Raw genomic sequence first — 21,554 nt, 5'->3', positions numbered from 1 at the left:
ATCGGCATTCCTTGTTGCCATTGGAGGTGAAGCACTGGGTAGCTTGGCCACAGATATTGTTTTATTATGTGTTGTTGCATGGGTACTATGGACACTTTCAGAAGGAACATAGGGCATTGAACAAGTCGAGTCTTGAAGTATCAGATATCAACGCACTATTCGACAGAGTAATTATAGAGCAGTTAAGTGAGCTCCAATCTCGTCAAACAGAATCAACCATTACTGAGCAGCAAAATCTATCAAATCAGATTAGGACATCAATTGCCTCGGATAAAATGACTAGACTACTAGGGAAACACCAAGCCACTATTATGAGTAGGTATTCCCATCGAAGGTTACCATCGCTTTTATTATATATCTATCAACACAAAAAGTCGGTGCTCTAATAATAGTGCAGTTGGCACGATACTAGCTCTCCACTTTCAAATCACACAATATTTTGTATCTGTAGTGGTGGAGACTGTAAGAACAACGAATAGGCTAGCTTATCCCAAAAAGCAAAAACCGGTTTTTATAAAACAACAGCAGCATGGAATAGGTCTTAAATCATATACCACTCCCTCAGCGGCTTTCTGGGCTACTAGAGATATAACAACAAGTGCATAACATGCAGCAGCAACTGACGAAGGAAAGCATTAACCAAGAAACAGATGCTATAATATTACTTGAACAAGAAGTAGTCAATATTCAAACACAGCACGCACAGCTGGACTCCAAATTGGCAGCTAAGGAATTAATGATGAGATACGAGCTCCGAAGTTCGTTTGCTCTCTTACAATGGATATCCAAAGCAGACTATCTCAATTATATGTCAATTTGGCCGATGAAAATGATAATTTAGCGCAGCACCAACTTCCCCGAACGCGTGCTATGCTTACCAGCTCTCCACAGCCAAAATCTCATCAACACCATCCAAGGCATCCCCTTCCTTGGAGACAGTCCAGGAGGAGACTATTCTACAACATGATGATTCAGATACAGTACCAATAACACAGAGCAAATTAGACTATACAGGTATAAGCAGGCCAATTTCTTATGTTGGTAGAGGAACCAAGAACTCGGCCGCCCAGACCCACAACGTAATCAAGGGCACTACTATGCAAGTCAGAAATGAAGAACACGGGTTGCTACGGGCAACAACAGCTCTGGGTTCAACAGCTTCAGGCCCAAAAAATGGTAACAAGCAAGGCTCACGAAATAGACCAGATACAAATGAGCATCATCTCTTTTCTCTGAAAGCAGGAATAAAATTCGTTCTTTCTCCCATTGATATAGGGTTTAGAATCTAAATCACTGCATACCGTGGAATGTTACTTGCCATTGCGATTATTTATCATATTTTAACTGGAGTCGTAGATAGTCCATAGACGATGCCATTCTTCCATACCCAAAACTACCTACGTTGTAAAACTAGCTAATATATTTACATTCCCAATTCGCTGCTCCATTCACCTGTTCTGCCCAGGTATCCCAGTTTTAATTTGGGATGTTCAGTTCCATTTAATCAGCAACAAAACTTCTTCTTTAGGGTACATGAGTACAGATCTTCGAGATCGACGCGATGAGAGAGCTGGTCTAGAGAATAGTACGTAGCCGCATTCCATACAGTCACATTTTCCTAATGTGGAATAAGTTTTTGACCGCAGACCGACTCAGCAAGCGTTCATTGATCGCGTGGTTCCCTACCCCGCCTGGGGCTACTAGTACAAAAAGAATTCAATGTACTTCTATCTTTCCCTTCTCTCTTTTTTTCCAGTATCCAACTCAAAATGAGAGCTAAGTGGAGAAAGAAGAGAGTTAGAAGACTTAAGAGAAAGCGCCGGAAGGTCAGAGCTAGAAGGTAAGTTGAACAATTAAAATATGAGGTTATGGTAGGATCAATTTTCTAACTTTCTAGCAAATAAGCAATTAGGCTTGCTAGTTCTTATCAAAGTCCAACAATATAAATCATGACCTGGATTGGAATAAAGAAATTATGAAGAGAGCATCGTTGGTTCTCAATTGAAGTTTCCCTTCATGGAATCATTACAACGTGAAAGATCTTGTATTATTGTGATTTTGACTAATTGCTTAAAGCGATCATTTATGCAAATTAAGTGGTTGTAAATAAAAAATAAATATAAAAAACAAAAAAAAATTTAGAAAACATACCTAGGAAAACGATACGGAACAGTGGGGTTGACAGAGCCCAGTCTTGAAAAAATGGGCCTCTGCTGCTGCTACTAATTTTTGAATCGTTGTGGGGTAGCGCTACTGTATTACCTCATTGGTTCCTCATACAGGAACTGTATGACATACCTGGTAAGGCCGGTACGTCTAGAGGGCTGTTATATTTATCCAGAAGCATCTCCTCACCGCGAAATTGGCAGCTAAGTTTCAGGATAGTCCTGTCATTTAAGGCTCGCTCTCAATTATACTTCTTTTCTATACTAAAGCCTATACCTTGGAAAGCATCTGTAGCCGTTCGGTAGTATTAAGGAGAACGCCATCCGCTTACTTAAGTTGATTGTTACGCACAGACTATTTTTACAGAAATGGATAAATTTTTCCAACCTCAGAGAATCTATGCCGTTGCCGGCGCTTCTACAAATACTGCGAAATTTGGATATAAAGTTTTTTCTTGGTATGTGGACCGCAAACTCCCTGTTACTCCAATCAATTTCCGTAAAGAAGTGATCTTGGATGTTGCTAGTATTGAAAATATCAGCCAGTTACAAATTCCTTCTGGTAGTGAAGGGGTAGGTTTAAGCGTTGTTACGCCTCCTGCTGTTTCCAAAGCACTTCTTGATGAAGTCTCCAAGCTCAATGGGGCTGTCAAAGCAATCTGGTTCCAGCCAGGCACTTATGACAACGAGGTTATTGAACAGGCTAAGAAAGTGGTCCCTATTGTAATCCAAGATTGCATACTAGTAAATGGTGACAAATACTTGAGCAAACTTTGAATTCGCCTTGATAATGAAATTATAGTAATAAGGTCTTGTATGATAAATATATAATAAATAATAAGTAATAAGTCGCATCATCGGTTTGATCACGATCACTGATCTACAAGCATCTTCTTCAATACAGAGCCCCAGCTTTCATTACCAACAGTACCTGACATGACAATAATCTCATAGGGAAATGGGACCTGGTCAGTTGTAGTTATTGGTGGAATGTGACTTTTTTTGGAATTTACGGTGGTAATAATATTCTCCATGATCTCCTTTATTCGGATTGTTGTCTTCTTGCGCAGTGTTTCTCGCTCTGCCTCGTTAGGCGAGGCCACCGTCGTGACTGAGAGCACCCATTGTTCCCAGCATATATCTTCGTGGGTTTTTCCAAACCACGTAGGCTTACGGCTTTTCCTTTGGAAGAATTGAATGCCAATTTCCCCAGAACCAGGAGACTCATCCATCATTCTTGATAATGCAGATGCCTTTTCCTCAAGTTGGGTGTCAATGCTTGGGCTTACTACTGACGGCTGAGGGTGTTAATAAGATCATCAACCTATCATTATCATTACCAGCTAGAGTGGTCTAACCTTCTGGCCAAAATTAAAAGCAACCATCAATAGGTTACTCATAGATCTCAAAAAGAGTCAACGCCTTTACTCAAATACAATACTTACATATGTCATTCCAAACGACTCTCGGAGTTGTGGCGTCACAGGGCCTAGTAACCTCTGGAATAAGATTGTGGAAATAACCACTAGCAGAGTAAGTATACAGTACGCCGGCAATGGCCTTTAACAACCTTGCTTCACGTACTAATGAAGCGAAAAGAATGTTAGACTCACCTTTAACCACATCCTTGACCAGCGTCTTATCAGTTTTAATCTCGTATTTTACTTCCATACTCCTGTTTTTCACCTTATGTCGTTATCTCCAGTCTGTCATTTCTCCACAATTTGCGCTATGTGATCGTCACTTCACGCAGGTGGCGGATAAATGGCCATGTATTAGGGTATTGGAAAGGGGTGTCCTCAGATGAATCTAAAGCTAAGTTAATCCTGGTGTTTTTGATAGCTATTATAACCAGAAGTAAAGGAATTGACCACTTCAATGGACATTTATTGGCATGAAATATACTGTGTACATGTTTTAAATAAATTGACCACTTAGCTTAACTCATAATTCGTTACTTCTATCATTTTCTTGGTAGATAACCCCACTACTGAGAATCGCGTCTATTAACTCTAAAGTCTGTGGCACAGACTGATTGGCAAGTACATCCTCTTCACTTGGTTTGAATCTTCCTAGAACGTAGTCAGAAATCACTTTCGTATCCTTACTTTTACCAGGGCGCCCAATTCCTACTCTCAATCGAGGGTAATCTTCTTGCAGGACTTCAGAAATACTCTTGAGACCGTTATGACCCCGACTGGCTCTAGATGGCTGCTTCAATTTCACCTCACCGAGACCGATATCTAGGTCATCATGAAAAATAAGAAACTTTGGTATCAAAGATGAGTCACTTCCTTGATAGATCTTATGTTCATTGTGAAACCATCTAGTTGCCGCTTTTACTGCCCTACCCGAAGTATTCATGTATGTGTTGGAATGCAATAACACAACCCCTGGGTGTTGATTATATAATGTTAATGTACCAGCACCTCCTTCCAATTCTTTGCTATGAGCTCGTCCTAACCTTCTAAGACTAGACTTAATAGCCTCTAACATAATGTGCCCAGCATTATGTCTTGTTCCCGAAAACCTTGGCTCAGGATTACCAATGGATGTCAGCTTGTGGGTGTTAGATCAGTTACCTAGGATAGAGAGCGCAAAGTGCTTGCTAACTTACGAACAAACAACAAGAACTGCCCTTTGGTACATACAACTGTTGAACTACTTGCCGAATCTGCGACTGTATTTGTTTGGCTGGGTGTGACATTTAGTTCCAACTATCGTGGTCGGCTGTCAGTTTAACCAACTGCCTGTGGGATTGAAAATTAGCAGTGCATGAGATCGACAGTGGCATACTGGACGACCTAACCGTATCAGCAAACTATCACCAACTGGAGCATGGCACAGTCTATGAATTATTAAGCTGTTTCTGCAAGGAATCGATCAATTCGAAATTTAAATACCTGTTGCGCCAGTAACACATTGACGGTTGATTGTCAAAACTCTAACCTGTTCTAGCGATTTAATCTCATGTTATATCTGGAACTAGCAGCCCCTACTCTAATGCCTGCTCTGAATACACGCCGTTTGCAGTAAATCAGGACTAGTAGTGCCGTACCGGCCGTTACGCATAGATACGCGCAATCTGCACATAAGCCTGTGGAAAAATATATTGCTTCTCGTCGGATTGTGATCCTGAACCCCTGAGTTTATCATATTTGGGAAGTCTGTTCGGGGCAGTGGTAGAACAACTTCAATACTCCTGTTTGGGCAAAATCCAAAAAAACCAGTGAGCTGTCTATGTCAGGAATAGCTGAGGCATCCTCGATACATTCATTTTTCTTCATAAGGGGTTATCTGGACGCGTTTTAGATTTTGGCCCAACTATTTCAAAAGTATTAACATCCAACTTGTAGTTGCCAAAGAAATTTGCATAGACTGGAAGTTCATAGCTCCAAGTTTTGGATACGCCATGTCAGTGGCTTCAAATTCTCCATATATAAAGGTCGGGACACTATATGTCAAAACGAGAGTTCTTAGAGCTTTGATTTTTTTCGCCCTTTTAATATCAATCATATATTACTCATTTAAGGGACATGAACAGAAAAGTACCTCTGAGGAAATATTCAATACAAATGACGACGATCTCGATTCTATTAGTGAGAGACCACCATGGCTCACTACAATAACCAGCAAACAATCTCTTATAAATGGACTTCATCTGGACCTCAATAGGCTAGATAATGTGACTCAGGGAGCTATCTATAATGTTAGTGCGAGTGAACCTTGGCGCAGACCATACGCTCTGGTAGATATGGCACCTGAAGTCAGATCAAAAAACTCAAACCTAACAAACACGGCGAAGACAGCTGTTTCATCCAAGTCTAATTCGTGGCTTTCCATGTTGGCATCATTAGGCTCATCGTTACCAACGTCATTATTCGGAGAGTCTCCAGAGTTGATTTCAGGGACCCCAACCATCAACTCACGGGTGAAAGTTTACACATTTTATAATCCGTCGCCGGGAGATAGCGATAGTCCCATTGTAGAAGTATGGAAAAGGGCCATGTGGGCTGCTGGTTTCGAACCTGTAGTACTTAACATTGATGATTGTAAGAAGCATGACAAGTTCAAGATGTTTGAAGAGGCATCCGCGAAGAACATAGATTATTTCAAGAAGAACATGAAGTGGTTTGCCTGGGCCGCGAAAGGAGGGGGGATTTTGATGGATTACCGAGTCATTCCTGTTTCCCGAGGCTCTCTTACTTCCCAAGTAGGGTTATTAGAGCGTATAAAGTTTTATTCTGACGGGTTTTTGAAACGCTACGAGCCGATGAAATTGCTTCTAGTGACTGGGGGATCATCTAGTGAAAGAATTGTCCGTGCTGTATTAGATTTTGAAAACGATAATAATATTGTTGATCTGTTTGATAAATATGATGACGAGGACGAACGTGATACTTTCGCATACTATTCAGCAGAAAATGTCAAGACAATGTCTAATGGTCGTGAATTATCTTCGCTAGAGATTGCTAAGCTAATGAATACTCATTTACATCATGCATTTTTGAAGCAGTTTCAAACCCAAGGAGTGGTAGTAATAGATCCTCTTCAAGCAGGAGCCCACGCACTGACGGTGCCAGGCGAATTCATAGCAACTCAATTGGCTAAATGCCCAGCCAACGATGAATTTTATAATGTATGTCCGCCAATTATTCGATTAGTGACTGAAGCTGAGTTGTTCACAGCCAAAAAGGTACCGTTTTTAGAAAACTCAAAAGGGCTTTGCAACAACCCCTGCTGGAATGACGATTCTTCATCGACAATCATCCCAGTAACTAATATAGAATACCTTCCAGAACTTGACAGCAATCATTTTGCTATTATGGGATATCCTCATCCGTTGAGTGTTTTGTCTGTTTTGGAGAGAAATGCATCAGTGTCTGTTCATGATTCGCGGTCCAGAATTCAGAGAAACACGTTAGTCCGTCAGTTGACGTCACAATATATTCCAGGAAATACTGTGGGAATGAATCACAGACTCCTTCTTCTGAAGGATGCAATCTACCAGGCTCCAGCTTTATCCAATTGTATCTGGTTTAACTGGGAAGATGCTCATCGCAGCACTGTAGAGGAGACACATGAATTTCTTCAAAATTTGAGTTGGGAGGTTGGTTTTGAGATGGACTTGGTTGATGACCTGTCTACCAACTCGTTAACAGACAATAGCGAGGAAGCCAAAGCATTGAGGGCAATCCTAGATGCTTCACAAAAACGTGCTCTAGATAAAGCAAACAAAGATCGCATGGGGATTGAAGCGTGGAACCTTGCTGATACAGAAATTTGGAAGTTTTTGGCTGCTTTTACCCAAGTTCGCCTCAATAAGATCCATTCCCTATGACTGTGAATGAAATAACTTTTATTACATAGATGCATTTTACGTACATTGATTCATGATTAAAGTCCATTTGCTAACAAAGCCTCCAAGGTGCTGCGGAGAGAAATCAAGCATCATATAATTGCCAGCTACACGCGCATTAATGTTAGGATTTTTCCACTTGAACCCTGTTGTCCTGTAAATTTAAAACTTCATGATTTTTCATTGAGAATATCATCGACAGGTGAGTCTAGAACTCCACGATCGGACCCATCAGAGCGTTTGTAAAGAAATTTGTCAGCCACTGTATATAGCCAGCTAGTAGAAACCACAATCCCGCCCAACACATTGACTAAACGAACTAAAAATTGTGAAAACGGTAATCGGCGGTCAAATACAGTCAGAGCAATAGGTTCAATATCGTATTTAAAAATAATCCCTGGTGGCAATCCCTGGTGATAATTTGAGACGCCGGCCCTCTCAGTTACCGCATACTGGTTGGTTTGAATGGAACTTCCGGTCGAATAAGACTTGTAGGTAGTTGGAACAACGCACAAAAAATACTGATATACTTGCATGGAATTTTCTGCAACCGCAACCACGCCGTCCAAAGGATTGACCAGCTTTGGATAAAATTCACCAAAAGAAAATTCATCGATAATATGCGTGAAGTTTAATAGTTTTTCTAGCTCGAGAACATTCAAACCATACCTTGAAAATTTAGTTGTTATCTGAAGATCTCCCCGCACTTTGTTTACAGGAAAAGAGCCATATACACGGCAAGCTGAATGCTTAGCATCTTTAGCTGTCTTCTTCTTGGCATATTTTGATTTTTTTGCCCTCTTAAACACTTCATGAAATGTATCTTCCTTTTGTTTCTCGCTTATTAGATGTCCACTGCTGAGGTCCAAATCAACACTCTGGAATTGTAGTAACTCATTAACTAACAGCTTATCGTCAGAAAAATCGTATGCGGTGACGGAGACTATATCACACGGAATATTCACAGTTATATCCATATTTATTTGCATACTTTTAGCAACCTCATTGTCGACTGAGAATTGCTGTTCTTCAAAGCCTCCGACATATTCTGCTAATTGAATCCAGATAAAAAAGAGACACACAATGCCAAGTGTTATTGTCACTAGCCCTCCCCTGGAGGATTTGACTGAATAAGTAGACGACACCTTAGCTATGGACGTTAATATTTCATTTCGATGGCGCAGACTTAATCTAAAGAATATCGTTATAACTTACGGAACGCATCGAATGTCCTAAGAGTTTTAGGAACAACCTCATCCATCGTTTATTTCCAGGCAAAAATTGCCTTTGCACGGGACTATGATTTTTCGCCGTTTAAATGCCAAAAGCGCACAGCTCTGCTACGTGACACAACTAGTAACACAAAACCCCTACCTTAAAGATAAAGATAAAGACAAGAACGGCGATAAAATTTCATGCATGTTGAGACCGATAGCGTATGCAGGCTTCCCCACAGTATGGCTAGGCTGGTTTTTGGAGGCTGCAACACTCCGCGACAACGGATTTCAGTTTCACTCCCTGCCAACTTACATTCTGTTATTTTGGGCTAAATCAAGCCTCCGTGCGGGTCTCACATGTATAGGCATATACTGGTACAGCGGTTGACTTGTTATGCCCGTGGCAGTTAATATACACTGGACTTTGGAAAATTGAAAGTCTAAACTTGTAAGTCAGATAGAAAATTTCACATGCTCTCATGATCATAAAGCACCCTACATCCCCAGCAGTTTATTTTGGGTGAAAGAAAAGATTACGCTGGTCATATCTCAGTTGGCCTCAAATTATATGCGGCTTATCTGTCTAAGACGGAATATGAACATAGTAATCGGTCGTATCACTGATCTAAAAGCCTTAGTCTAACAGTCCCTTCATCTGCAACCGCACATATATTAAATGTACGTTATGTTGCAACGGGGAAGAGATCTTAATTTCATTACTAAAGCTGCTGAGATTCACTCCAAAAATTTCTATTTTCTCGTTTTGAGGGTCTACAGAATCCGACGCCACATTCACTTGACCGCTTCCCCAGGTTGTGTTGCCTCGGTAAATGCCCCCTCTTCAGGTTAGGGTTGAATTTGGATATAAATCTAGATTTAGGGCATTTGCTTCGCTCGTTACTTATCAGACTAAATTAATATTATAACGACTGGTATTTCCGCTTATCATACGTTTTACTTTTTCGTAGCGAATTGTGTAATTATATCCATCTCTTGATCCCAGCATTGGAATATTTTCAGATGTCAAGTCAGGCAAGATAAGAGAATTGCCCCGCCGATACCGATAATACGACGCTTTGATACTGAGGTTATTAACTGGATTATCAAGACAGGTGCGCTGAGCATTATCAAAAATTTGGTGAATCGACTATCTTTGAATCTTGAAGTTAAACATTGCCATATCAGTAACTATGTCGGAGCTTGACACCGACAGAACAGCGAAAATGGCCATTTCGCCCGATCCTGGGAGAGCAAGTAGGCTCACAAGCTCTACAAGGGACCATTTAGTGGATTATCTAATGAGTGCGGTTACGAAGAAATTAAGTAGCACTAGCCAGCCTAAGAATAAAACATTGTCAACAGCCAAAAATGAATTACGCACTATATCACTGACTGTATTTGCATCGAGCTTGTTGCGAATCAATAAAAGGTAAGTTCCACGTTAGCAAACTTTTTTTAAGAAAAATATGATCTCTAACATGAATAGCACAAGGCTACTTACACATGTCCAACCATACGTTGTTGAATTCTTATCGTGGGAACGCCCGGCCTTCACTATATCTATTCTATGCATTTATACGGTACTATGTTTCAGGCCCTACTTGATAGTATCTTTACCACTGCTTGCAATTCTTGTTGGTGTCATGGTTCCAGGATTCGATCATAGACACCCATTTCCTGATTACTTGTTACCTCAAATCTCCCCAAGGGTGTCAGAGTTTAATGTTGTAGATTCCCCTGAGGATATTCTGGCAATGAGACGTGAGCAACATACAGCGCTGGCAAAAACAAAAGCAAAACATAAAAGGTCGGGCTCAAGCATAGAAACGGCACGTAGCCTTGCAACGAAAGCTGACACCACACGTTCCAGTGATCTAGGTCGTAGTGGCCTCCCAAATGCTGAGAACACTTCCTTGAATGGCATAACAAATGAGTTGGCTCAATCGAAACCCTTAGAAAAGGATGACAACGATGCTGAGGAACAGGAGGCGAAAGATATGCTCAAATCAGTTCGCCAGCTTCAGGCTCTGCTAAATGATATCGCCAATCTTCTGGATGTGATAGAAGAGCTTTTTTATGGAATTGGTAGTTTTGCAGGGGATGAGAGAACATCGACTGCTGTATATTTACTGCTGTTGATTGGTATATTTATTCTGCCTGTGGGGGCCTCTTTAATACCTGTGAATTTTTCTGTGGCAGTTATGGGATGGGCTGCTGTTGGTCTATTGCATCCAGTGGTAGGTAAGGAAGTGAAACGCATCAAAGTTGAATACCTAGATGTGGAGGAGCTCATACTTGGGGATTTATTTAGAGACTTCGAAGCTAAAGAGATCATCATTGAGAATCATGGCCCCGAAGATACTCGTGAAGTTGAAATTTTTGAACTACAGCGTCAAGGGCTAACCCCACGTCTATGGGATGCTTGGGTGTTTACTCCTCTGATCTATAGTGAGAAGTCTATTTATCGAATATCAGAGGAGAGGCCTCCTGGATGTGCCTTCATTGAGTCAGTTCTACCTCCTCCGGGATGGTATTTTGACGACCAGCATCCCTGGATTCTCGACGAAATGACAAAGGCGTGGGTGCTTGATAGATCTGTATTGAATGTTGAGATCGATCTGGACGAGCATTGGGCTTATGATTATAGAGGGGGCCAACGTGGCGAATGGAGAAGGAGAAGATGGACGAGGACTTGTTTCAGGGGTCCAATGCCACCAAGAAAGAGGTAAATGACCGTTCGAACGGATATCTGTATATTGGAAAAAGAAATGTAGAAGGTAAACGATACCATAAAGTGTGCAGCTTGGTTGACATGCATCATACTGAACAATTTTAGCTCACGATAGGCATCATTTACTTTTTTTAAAATTTTTATTTAATTTTTTTCTTAAGAAATACTGGATTCTCCTGGCACTATTCTATCCAATATCAGTGCCCCAGTAGTGCCTGTCGTGTCTCTGTAATGCGCGAACATGTGAATTGTAGAAGGAGCAAGGTGCTCATATATCTCTGTAGATAATTGGACGAATCGAAAGAAGCGTTTTCAAATATTGCTGACAGAAGATGAGGGATGCTCTAACTTCCTGAAAAGGAATCGCTATGTTCTTAATGACATAACTTCAAGATAGTAACCAGAACTAATTAGATGTAGGCGACCAGGATTGTTTAGAACGGGATATCCATTAATTATACTTGGTCTCCTTGATAGCGCTGCCACCTAATTGGGGTTGGTTTCGATGTAGTGACAATTGAGCTGCATTCATTTCCAATAAGTTTTACAACAAAATATGCAGTTCGCATAGCATTAAATTTCCAGGGTACGACATGTTGAATTCGTACTGTCATATTGATCCCTCCTGTGTGGTACCGACTAAACTAGTATTTCCCGAGAGCCAACCATTGCTCACATAAGCCTTGAAATTTCATTTTTACAAAGTTATTGAGAAGCTACCCCACAATTTCTGGTTTATTGTATATAGACTAATATGTAAAGGTTAGTATTCACTCGCAGGGAATAGATGTAACTGTGCAAGGATTAAGATTGAGCCTTACATGACTCTGACTACTTAAAATAGAAAACTTAGCAGTACATATGCATACTACAAGTTAGAAAGCACGCTGCCGATCTGCCATATCTGCAAACAGGGTTTTAATTCGGGTTGCATGCATAACGGTAAAGATGGATCTACAACAGATAAGCTATAATATACAGTTAATCGAAGATCCTGCACTTCACAACATGGTAATAGGCTATCAAGCTGTCAGATAAAAAGCAATGTCATGATAAAAATCGGAAATCATTTGACAGCAAAAGATTGACCAATATAGATCTATTTCGGTCACCCATACAGTTAGCTGCTTGACACTTGTTATGTTTACCCTTAATATTCTGCAAGACCCCTAATTCAGCTCAAGGATTGATCTACGATTAGTTGTATCCATGCGAGGTATCTAACAAATGCCACAGCTCACATTTTTTGAGATAAACATGGATGATTAATATATATGTATATATCCCCGTTAACTTGTCTTCTCAACACTTCTTCCAACTTAAACATTCTTATGAGACTATCCAATCTCGTAAGCGTGGTCCTCCATACTTTTCTTTAAATAGCTGAACTAAAAATTCGTTTAATTATTTACAGGTAGGTCGGTTCGCCTCTCAGAGATATTAATGTAATACTGACAACCATATAGATCTTTATTTCAGTAGATTTTGGTATTGGTCAAGTATATGGCAGTTGTTCTCCCTACTTTTGTAAGTACATTGACACAAGCTCAAAGAGCCCAGCTAACTTTGGACTAAAGAAACCACACGAACTACGGACTTTCTTTACTAGAGAATTTTATAGTTACTCTGAGCCAAGATTGTCGAGGTTAAATATTAGGATAGTTTGGTAAGCAAAATATAAGACTACTCATTGCTTACTTGCTCTAACGGAAAGACTATAGGAAGGTGGATTAAAATGATTAATCGAAAGACGTTAATTTACCTTTTATCAGTACTGATATTAGCTACTGCATTGCCCGTCGAAAATAACAGTGTATTCGACCCTTCGGACATTGAAATCGAGGTCCATAGATCCAGGTTGGATAAAAGGCTTTTCGATGTGTCCGTTACCAGTGATTCAAACACTGTCCTGGGAAGCGCGAATATTGGACCCGGCCTTGAACTCATCTCATCCACGACTACCAGTACGTCCCATAACCCTGTCACTTCTACAGGATATAGGAGTTCATCTATTGCAGACTTATCATCGACTACAGTAAGACTGGGGGGGCTAACTTCTACTTCGAGTACAACAATATCTACCACAACAAAATCAGACTATGGAAGTACAACTTCTGCTGACTTCTTATCTACAACAGTAAGTCTAGGGGAGGAAATTACTGATACAAGTAAAACATTACCTACAACGACTACAGTAAGTCTAGAAGGGCTTACTTCCACTAGGGGTGAAGCAGTATCTACCACTACCACTACAAAATCCGACTACGGAACTACAACCTCTGCTGACTTCTCATCGACAACAGTAAGATTAGGAGGGTTAACTTCCACTTCGAGTGAAACAGCAACTACCACTACAAGTTCAAACTATGGAAGTACAATATCTACCGACTTCTCATCGACAACAGTGAGACAAGGGGAAGTAATTACTACTACAAGTAAAACAGTACCTACCACCACAGCCAGTTCAACAAGTACATCCAAGACAACTAGCTCCAGCACAGCAAGTGCATCATTTTCGGAGTTAGCATCTGTCATCATTAGTCAGTCTCTAAATCTTCAATCAGGAAGCACTACATCCACCCAGCCAGGTGCTACAGGGTTTGCTATTTCCACATCCTCCGCGCTATCTGCAAATCCCGCGGATCCAAACATTCAATTTGGTAATCTTAGGACCTCCAGAACAAGCGGCAACTACTTAAGCAGTACAATCAGCATCGGCAGTAGCAGTAGAGTAGGAACTTCTACTAGTACAACTAGCACAACTACAAGTACGACTGCTATTGGCAGAAAAAGTGAAGGCACCAGCAGCAATGCCATTACTAGTACATCAAGTAGCAGTACTACCATTGCCAGCGTTGGAACTACCAGCAGTGAAGCCAGTACTGTATACACTACAAGCACCGTAACCAGTAGCAGCGTTGGAACTACTAGCACTATTAGCACCATCAGAAGGGGTACCAGTAGTATTGTTGAAACTACTAGCAGCATTGCCAGTAGTAGCACTACTATCCTCGATCGTGGCGCTACAAGCGATTCCGGTAGCACTACAAATGGCAGGAGTAGTAGGACAAGCGTTATCGATCTCAGTGCCAGTGAGATAAACAGTATGACAAGCGCTATTAGCACATCTCAACTCAATTCATTGACCACAGTGAGTACACCTCTGGTGGCGGTAAATCCTAATATACTGTTCCATACTACAGTTACGGAGAAGACCAGCTCAACAAAACTAGCGACATCAACACAAACTTCTTCTTCATCAACTACCAAAACGAGAACTACGCAATATCATGATACCACAGAATCTTCTACCACTACTAAGTACCATACTACCAGTACTGGGACTAGCCACCAAAGTTCTAGCACGACTAGTAAGTATCACACTTCCAGTACTACTAGTAGGCACCAAACTACAAGTACTAGTCAACATCATACTACAAGTACCTCAAGTAAGCACTACATTTCCAGTACCTCAACAAAGCACCAGACTTCGAGTACTACTAGCAAGCACCAGACTTCCAGTACTACTAGCAAATACCACACAACAACTGCTACCAGTAAGCACCATACTTCAAGTACTACTAGCAAGCCCCGCACAACTACTACTAGCAAGCACCACACTTCCAGTGCCTCAAGTAAGCACCATACTACCAGTACTACTAGCGAACACCAGACTTCCAGTACTACAAGTAAGCGCCAGACTTCAAGTACTACTAGCAAACACCAGACTTCCAGTACTACAAGTAAGCATCATGCTTCAAGTACTACTAGCAAGCAACACACTACTGGTACTACTAGCAAGCATCACACTTCCAGTACTACCAGTAAGCATCATACTATCAGCACTGGCAGAAGACATCATACTCCTAGTACCACGAGTAAGCACCACACTACGAGTACCAGTAAGCATCATACTTCAAGTACTACTAGCAAGCATCACACTTCCAGTACTTCAACTAAACAGCACACTACAAGTACTAGCAAGCACCACACTACAAGTACTAGCAAACACCACACTACGAGTACCAGTAAGCATCATACTTCAAGTACTATTAGTAAGCACCACACTTCCAGTACCTCAACTAAACACCACACTACAAGTACTAGCAAGCACCACACTACAAGTACCAGTAAGCATCATACTTCAAGTACTACTAACAAGCACCACACTTCCAGTACCTCAACTAAACACCACACTACAAGTACTAGCAAGCACCACACTACAAGTACCAGTAAGCATCATACTTCAAGTACTACTAACAAGCACCACACTTCCAGTACCTCAACTAAACACCACACTACAAGTACTAGCAAGCACCACACTACAAGTACCAGTAAGCATCATACTTCAAGTACTACTAGCAAGCACCACACTTCCAGTACCTCAACTAAACAGCACACTACAAGTACTAGCAAACATCACACTACTAGTAAGCATCATACTTCAAGTACTACTAGCAAGCAACACACTACTAGTACTACTAGCAAGCATCACACTTCCAGTACTACCAGCAAGCATCGTACTATCAGCACTGGCAGAAGACATCATACTCCTAGTACCACGAGTAAGCACCACACTACGAGTACCAATAAGCACCACACTACTAGTACTACTAGCAAGCATCACACTACTAGTACTACCAGTAAGCACCACACTTTCAGTACTACTAGCAAGCACCACACTACTAGTACTACTAGCAAGCATCACACTACTAGTACTAGCAGTAAGCATCATACTATCAGCACTGGCCAAAGACATCATACTCCTAGTACTACTAGCAAACACCATACTTCCAGTACTAGCAAACATCACACTACTAGTACTACTAAGCATCATACTTCCAGTACCTCAACTAAACACCACACTTCCAGTACTACCAGTAACCATCATACTATCAGCACTGGCAGAAGACATCATACTCCTAGTACCACGAGTAAGCACCACACTACGAGTACCAGTACGCATCATACTACTAGTACTACTAGCAAGCACCACACTTCTAGTACTACTAGCAAACACCATACTTCCAGCACTACTAGCAAGCACCACACTTCCAGTACCACTAGTAAGCACCACACTTCCAGTACTACTAGCAAACACCACACTACTAGTACCAGTAAGCATCATACTCCTAGTACCACTAGCAAACACCACACTTCTAGTACTACTAGCAAACACCACACTACGAGTACCAGCAATCATCATACTTCAAGTACTAGTAGCAAGCACCACACTTCCAGTACTACCAGTAAGCACCACACTTCCAGTACTACTAGCAAACATCATACTTCCAGTACTACTAGCGAACATCATACTTCCAGTACCTCAACTAAACACCACACTTCCAGTACTACCAGCAAGCACCACACTTCCAGTACTACCAGCAAGCACCACACTTCCAGTACTACTAGCAAACACCACAGTACTAGTACTAGTAAGCACCACACTTCTAGTACTACTAGCAAACACCATACTTCCAGCACTACTAGCAAGTACCACACTTCCAGTACCTCAACTAAACACCACACTACTAGTACTACCAGTAAGCATCATACTATCAGCACTGGCAGAAGACATCATACTCCTAGTACTACTAGCAAACACCACACTACTAGTACTACCAAGCATCATACTTCCAGTACCTCAACTAAACACCACACTTCCAGTACTACTAGTAAGCACCATACTACCAGTACCTCAACTAAACATCACACTACAAGTACTAGCAAGCACCACACTACTAGTTCTACCAGTAAGCACCACACTTCGAGTACTACCAGCAAGCACCACATTTCCAGTACTACTAGCAAGCACCACACTACTAGTACTACCAGTAAGCATCATACTATCAGCACTGGCAGAAGACATCATACTCCTAGTACTACTAGCAAACACCACACTACTAGTACCAGTAAGCATCATACTTCAAGTACTACTAGCAAGCACCACACTTCCAGTACCTCAACTAAACACCACACTACTAGTACTACCAGTAAGCACCACACTTCCAGTACTACTAGCAAACACCACACTACGACTACCAGCAATCATCATACTTCAAGTACTAGTAGCAAGCACCACACTTCCAGTACTACCAGTAAGCACCACACTTCCAGTACTACTAGCAAACACCACACTTCCAGTACTACTAGTAAGCACCATACTACCAGTACCTCAACTAAACATCACACTACAAGTACTAGCAAGCACCACACTACTAGTTCTACCAGTAAGCACCACACTTCGAGTACTACCAGCAAGCACCACATTTCCAGTACTACTAGCAAGCACCACACTACTAGTACTACCAGTAAGCATCATACTATCAGCACTGGCAGAAGACATCATACTCCTAGTACTACTAGCAAACACCACACCACTAGTACCAGTAAGCATCATACTTCAAGTACTACTAGCAAGCACCACACTTCCAGTACCTCAACTAAACACTACACTACTAGTGCTACCAGTAAGCACCACACTTCTAGTACTACTAGCAAACACCATACTTCAAGTACTACTAGCAAGCACCACACTACTAGTACTACCAGTAAGCATCATACTATCAGCACTGGCAGAAGGCATCACACTTCAACTACTACTAGCAAACACCACACTTCAACTACTACTAGCAAACACCACACTACAAGTACTAGCAAGCACCACACTTCCAGTACTACTAGCAAACACCACACTACTAGTACTAGTAAGCACCACACTTCCAGTACTACTAGCAAACACCATACTTCAAGTACTACTAGCAAGCACCACACTACTAGTACTACCAGTAAGCATCATACTATCAGCACTGGCAGAAGGCATCACACTTCAACTACTACTAGCAAACACCACACTTCAACTACTACTAGCAAACACCACACTACAAGTACTAGCAAGCACCACATTTCCAGTACTACTAGCAAGCACCACACTACTAGTACTACCAGTAAGCATCATACTATCAGCACTGGCAGAAGACATCATACCCCTAGTACCACTAGTAAGCACCACACTTCTAGTACTACTAGCAAACACCATACTTCCAGCACTACTAGCAAGCACCACACTTCCAGTACTACTAGCAAACACCACACTACTAGTACTACTAGCAAGCACCACACTACTAGTACTAGTAAGCACCACACTTCTAGTACTACTAGCAAACACCACACTACTAGTACTACTAGCAAGCACCACACTACCAGTACCTCAACTAAACACCACACTACTAGTACTACCAGTAAGCATCATACTATCAGCACTGGCAGACGGCATCACACTTCAAGTACTACTAGCAAACACCACACTTCAAGTACTACTAGCAAACACCACACCACTAGTACTACTAGCAAGCACCACACTTCGAGTACTACTAGCAAGCACCACACTTCGAGTACCTCAAGTAAGCACCACACCACTAGTACTACTAGTAAGCATCACACTACTACCACTGAGCACCATACTTCCAGTACTACTAGCAAGCACCACAGTACAAGTACCAGTAAGCATCATACTACTAGTACTACAAGTGAACACCACACTACAAGTACTAGTAAGCACCACAGTACAAGTTCTACAACTGAACACCATACTACAAGTACTAGTAGGCACCATACTACAAGCACTACTAGTGAGCACCCTACTTCCAGTACCAGTACACACCAGACGACTGTGTCAAGCTCACGATCCAGCACAAGTATATATTCTTCAAGTATTGGCTCCAGCTCCAGCTCCAGTGCGCACCAGACGACTGTGTCAAGCTCACGATCCAGCACAAGTATATATTCTTCTAGTATTGGCTCCAGCTCCAGCTCCAGTGCCACCTCATCCTTCCAACAAACCTCAAGCACGAGTTCACATTTTAGCTCAGTTCCCATTACTCCAAGATCGTTTCCCATTTCTGGATCCACCTCTGGCATTAGCAGTACACTGATAGGTACATCCTCCTCCGAACTCAAGTCAACTACCGTTTCGACAAGTAAATCAGCAGGAACCACCAGCTCCATTACTACCTCTTCTATGGTGTCTAGCAATACAAGACCATCATCCTTATCTTCAAGTGGTAGTACAACGCTGCCATTATCTTCGGTCATAACTAGTTCGACGTTATCGGCGTCGTCATCTGCAAGCTCAAGAATTGAATCATCGTCAGGGTCTTCATTATCCACAAGCCTATCAAGTTTTTCTTCTGCATTTACTTCTAGCTCCATGTCCCTTTCGTCTGCTACATCCTCTCTCTCATCAAGTAGCATAACAACAAGTGCATCTAGCGTATCTATATCATCACCTTCATCGTCCTTGTCATCTACAGCAAGCAGCTCATCTTTGGTTTCTTCTCCATTAACTAATTCTAGATCTTCTATCTCATCAGTTGAGGTAAGTTCTACGAGTACACAATCTGGAAATCCACTCTGTGCCAGAGAAGGAGGTTGCGGCGGTATGTCTACTTCTCGGGAAGCCATAACCACGGGCTCTTCCATGATAGTCACAAGCAGTGCTATTCTAAGCCCAACCTCCCCTGCAAGTCTGCCAACGACCCGTTTTGTTGTAACTACTTCACCAACCTCTCATCAAAGTGGCCACATCCAAAAACCGTCTACGAAAATAGCAGCTGTAAGTTTCACTACTAAGGCCGTCACAATCACCAGCTTTGAAACAATCGTCAAGACCATTCCTTGTAGCACAGCAACTCCCGGAGGGCAAACCACTGCGAAAGTATCAACACAAGTTCTTACCAAGCTGGAAACTATCCTAGTTACTGTGCCCTGTGCCACGCAAACTGGTCAACCAACGAACTCATTCACATTTTCAACAACGATAGTCGAGAATGTTAAAGCAGTGACTGTTACTTTACCTTGTACGACGGGCAATCAAGCTGAGCAGCAGGCGCCGACTATAACAACTCGCCTAGTGACAGAGCTTGAAACGATAGTCCTAAAAATCCCATTTACAACCTCTACCACCGAGGCATTCAATGGCAAGCTAGTCCCAACTTCTAGTTTCGTTACCATATTTACTGGCAGTTCCCTCGGGCCCGGCAGTGGTAATAGCAATGTAAATCCCAACCAAGGCTCATCGAGTAATACTGCTAATAGCTCCGGCTCTGGCAGCGGTACGCCCGAAAATGAGACTGGCTCAATGATATCAGCTAATCTGCCGGAGGGTAGCGGGTTGGGCACAAACCAAGGCACTTCATCAACTAAAGAGGCTCCAGAACAAGCCACTTCAGTACAAGGTTCCTTCGAATCTACTGAAACTGCTGCATCAATTTCTGTCGAATCATCCAGTACTTCAGTTCCTGAGGAAGCTGCCAGTGGTCCTACACCTCCATTATTGAAACCGGGCGGATCATCCACAACCACTTTGCCACCCCAATCGAGTAACAAGGTTCCTTCCGTTGCATCTTCGGGGAGCACTCTGCCTTCTTCACTCCCTGTTTCCACAGAAATTGTATATTCTAATTCCGGCACACATTCATCATCCATATGTTCAACTACACTTGGGGTAATTTTGGCTCTATTTCTTATCTACAACTGAATGCCCCTACCTAGCTTTTAAAAGTTCAACTTTATTTGTCTTCCTTTTTCTGTTTCTTTCTCTGTATCTCTCTACCTTCCTTGAATGATTTAGTCTACTTAATATAATTTTTAAAAAATCATACCACGATCGATCGTATGACTTCAAATAATTTCAAAATGAATTATGCTAATGTAAATGCAAACCAAATATCATACACCATTAGCTGTCAACTCACAGTAGTCATAGTTTCATGAGCAAGGCCACTAACAGGCTGCGTTTGCAGCTTTATTCATCACATTGGCACAAGATAGTTTACGGAAGTTCATTCTTCTGCAAATTTTCTAACTTTTCAAAAGCATTTCTGAAATTCTTTTCGTCCTCCTCGATCATCTGCGAAACTTCACCAATGTATCTAGCATACAGGATTTGAGCTAAATTTTGTACCCAAATGGGATGTCCTTTTTTTGTCGAGTCTTTAACATCGTCGTCCTTTTCTAGTCCTTCTTCCTGTAATAGATGATTATACAAAATTTCACATTCCTACACGAATCGTTAGCACTGT

General features: G+C 41.7%; 6 protein-coding genes across 6 annotated transcripts; 4 read left to right on the top strand and 2 right to left on the bottom strand.

Annotated features, from left to right (window-relative positions):
• Positions 1-2,534: 2,534 nt before the first annotated feature.
• On the top strand, positions 2,535-2,942 carry AWJ20_3287 (uncharacterized protein; the record flags this gene model as incomplete). Its single annotated transcript, XM_018880294.1, has 1 exon — positions 2,535-2,942. One exon carries the CDS (start codon positions 2,535-2,537, stop codon positions 2,940-2,942), a length of 408 nt encoding a protein of 135 aa, XP_018738127.1.
• Positions 2,943-4,109: 1,167 nt separating this feature from the next.
• On the bottom strand, positions 4,110-4,529 carry PTH1 (Pth1p; the record flags this gene model as incomplete). The annotated part of the gene is made up of 1 exon (XM_018880293.1): positions 4,110-4,529. One exon carries the CDS (start codon positions 4,527-4,529, stop codon positions 4,110-4,112), a length of 420 nt encoding a protein of 139 aa, XP_018738126.1.
• Positions 4,530-5,577: 1,048 nt separating this feature from the next.
• Positions 5,578-7,506, top strand: AWJ20_3285 (uncharacterized protein; the record flags this gene model as incomplete). The annotated part of the gene is made up of 1 exon (XM_018880292.1): positions 5,578-7,506. One exon carries the CDS (start codon positions 5,578-5,580, stop codon positions 7,504-7,506), a length of 1,929 nt encoding a protein of 642 aa, XP_018738125.1.
• A 188-nt stretch (positions 7,507-7,694) lies between these two features.
• ERV41 (Erv41p) lies at positions 7,695-8,501 on the bottom strand (the record flags this gene model as incomplete). The annotated part of the gene is made up of 1 exon (XM_018880291.1): positions 7,695-8,501. The coding sequence occupies one exon, from the start codon at positions 8,499-8,501 to the stop codon at positions 7,695-7,697; it is 807 nt and encodes a 268-aa protein (XP_018738124.1).
• Positions 8,502-10,384: 1,883 nt separating this feature from the next.
• Positions 10,385-11,470, top strand: PEX28 (Pex28p; the record flags this gene model as incomplete). The annotated part of the gene is made up of 1 exon (XM_018880290.1): positions 10,385-11,470. The coding sequence occupies one exon, from the start codon at positions 10,385-10,387 to the stop codon at positions 11,468-11,470; it is 1,086 nt and encodes a 361-aa protein (XP_018738123.1).
• A 1,737-nt stretch (positions 11,471-13,207) lies between these two features.
• On the top strand, positions 13,208-21,010 carry EAP1 (putative cell wall adhesin; the record flags this gene model as incomplete). The annotated part of the gene is made up of 1 exon (XM_018880289.1): positions 13,208-21,010. The coding sequence occupies one exon, from the start codon at positions 13,208-13,210 to the stop codon at positions 21,008-21,010; it is 7,803 nt and encodes a 2,600-aa protein (XP_018738122.1).
• Positions 21,011-21,554: the final 544 nt, after the last annotated feature.

This window comes from Sugiyamaella lignohabitans, chromosome B (assembly GCF_001640025.1).
Source record: "Sugiyamaella lignohabitans strain CBS 10342 chromosome B, complete sequence".
In the NCBI taxonomy this organism is placed as follows: domain Eukaryota; kingdom Fungi; phylum Ascomycota; class Dipodascomycetes; order Dipodascales; family Trichomonascaceae; genus Sugiyamaella; species Sugiyamaella lignohabitans.
This window is presented reverse-complemented; position numbering and strand designations above follow the sequence as displayed.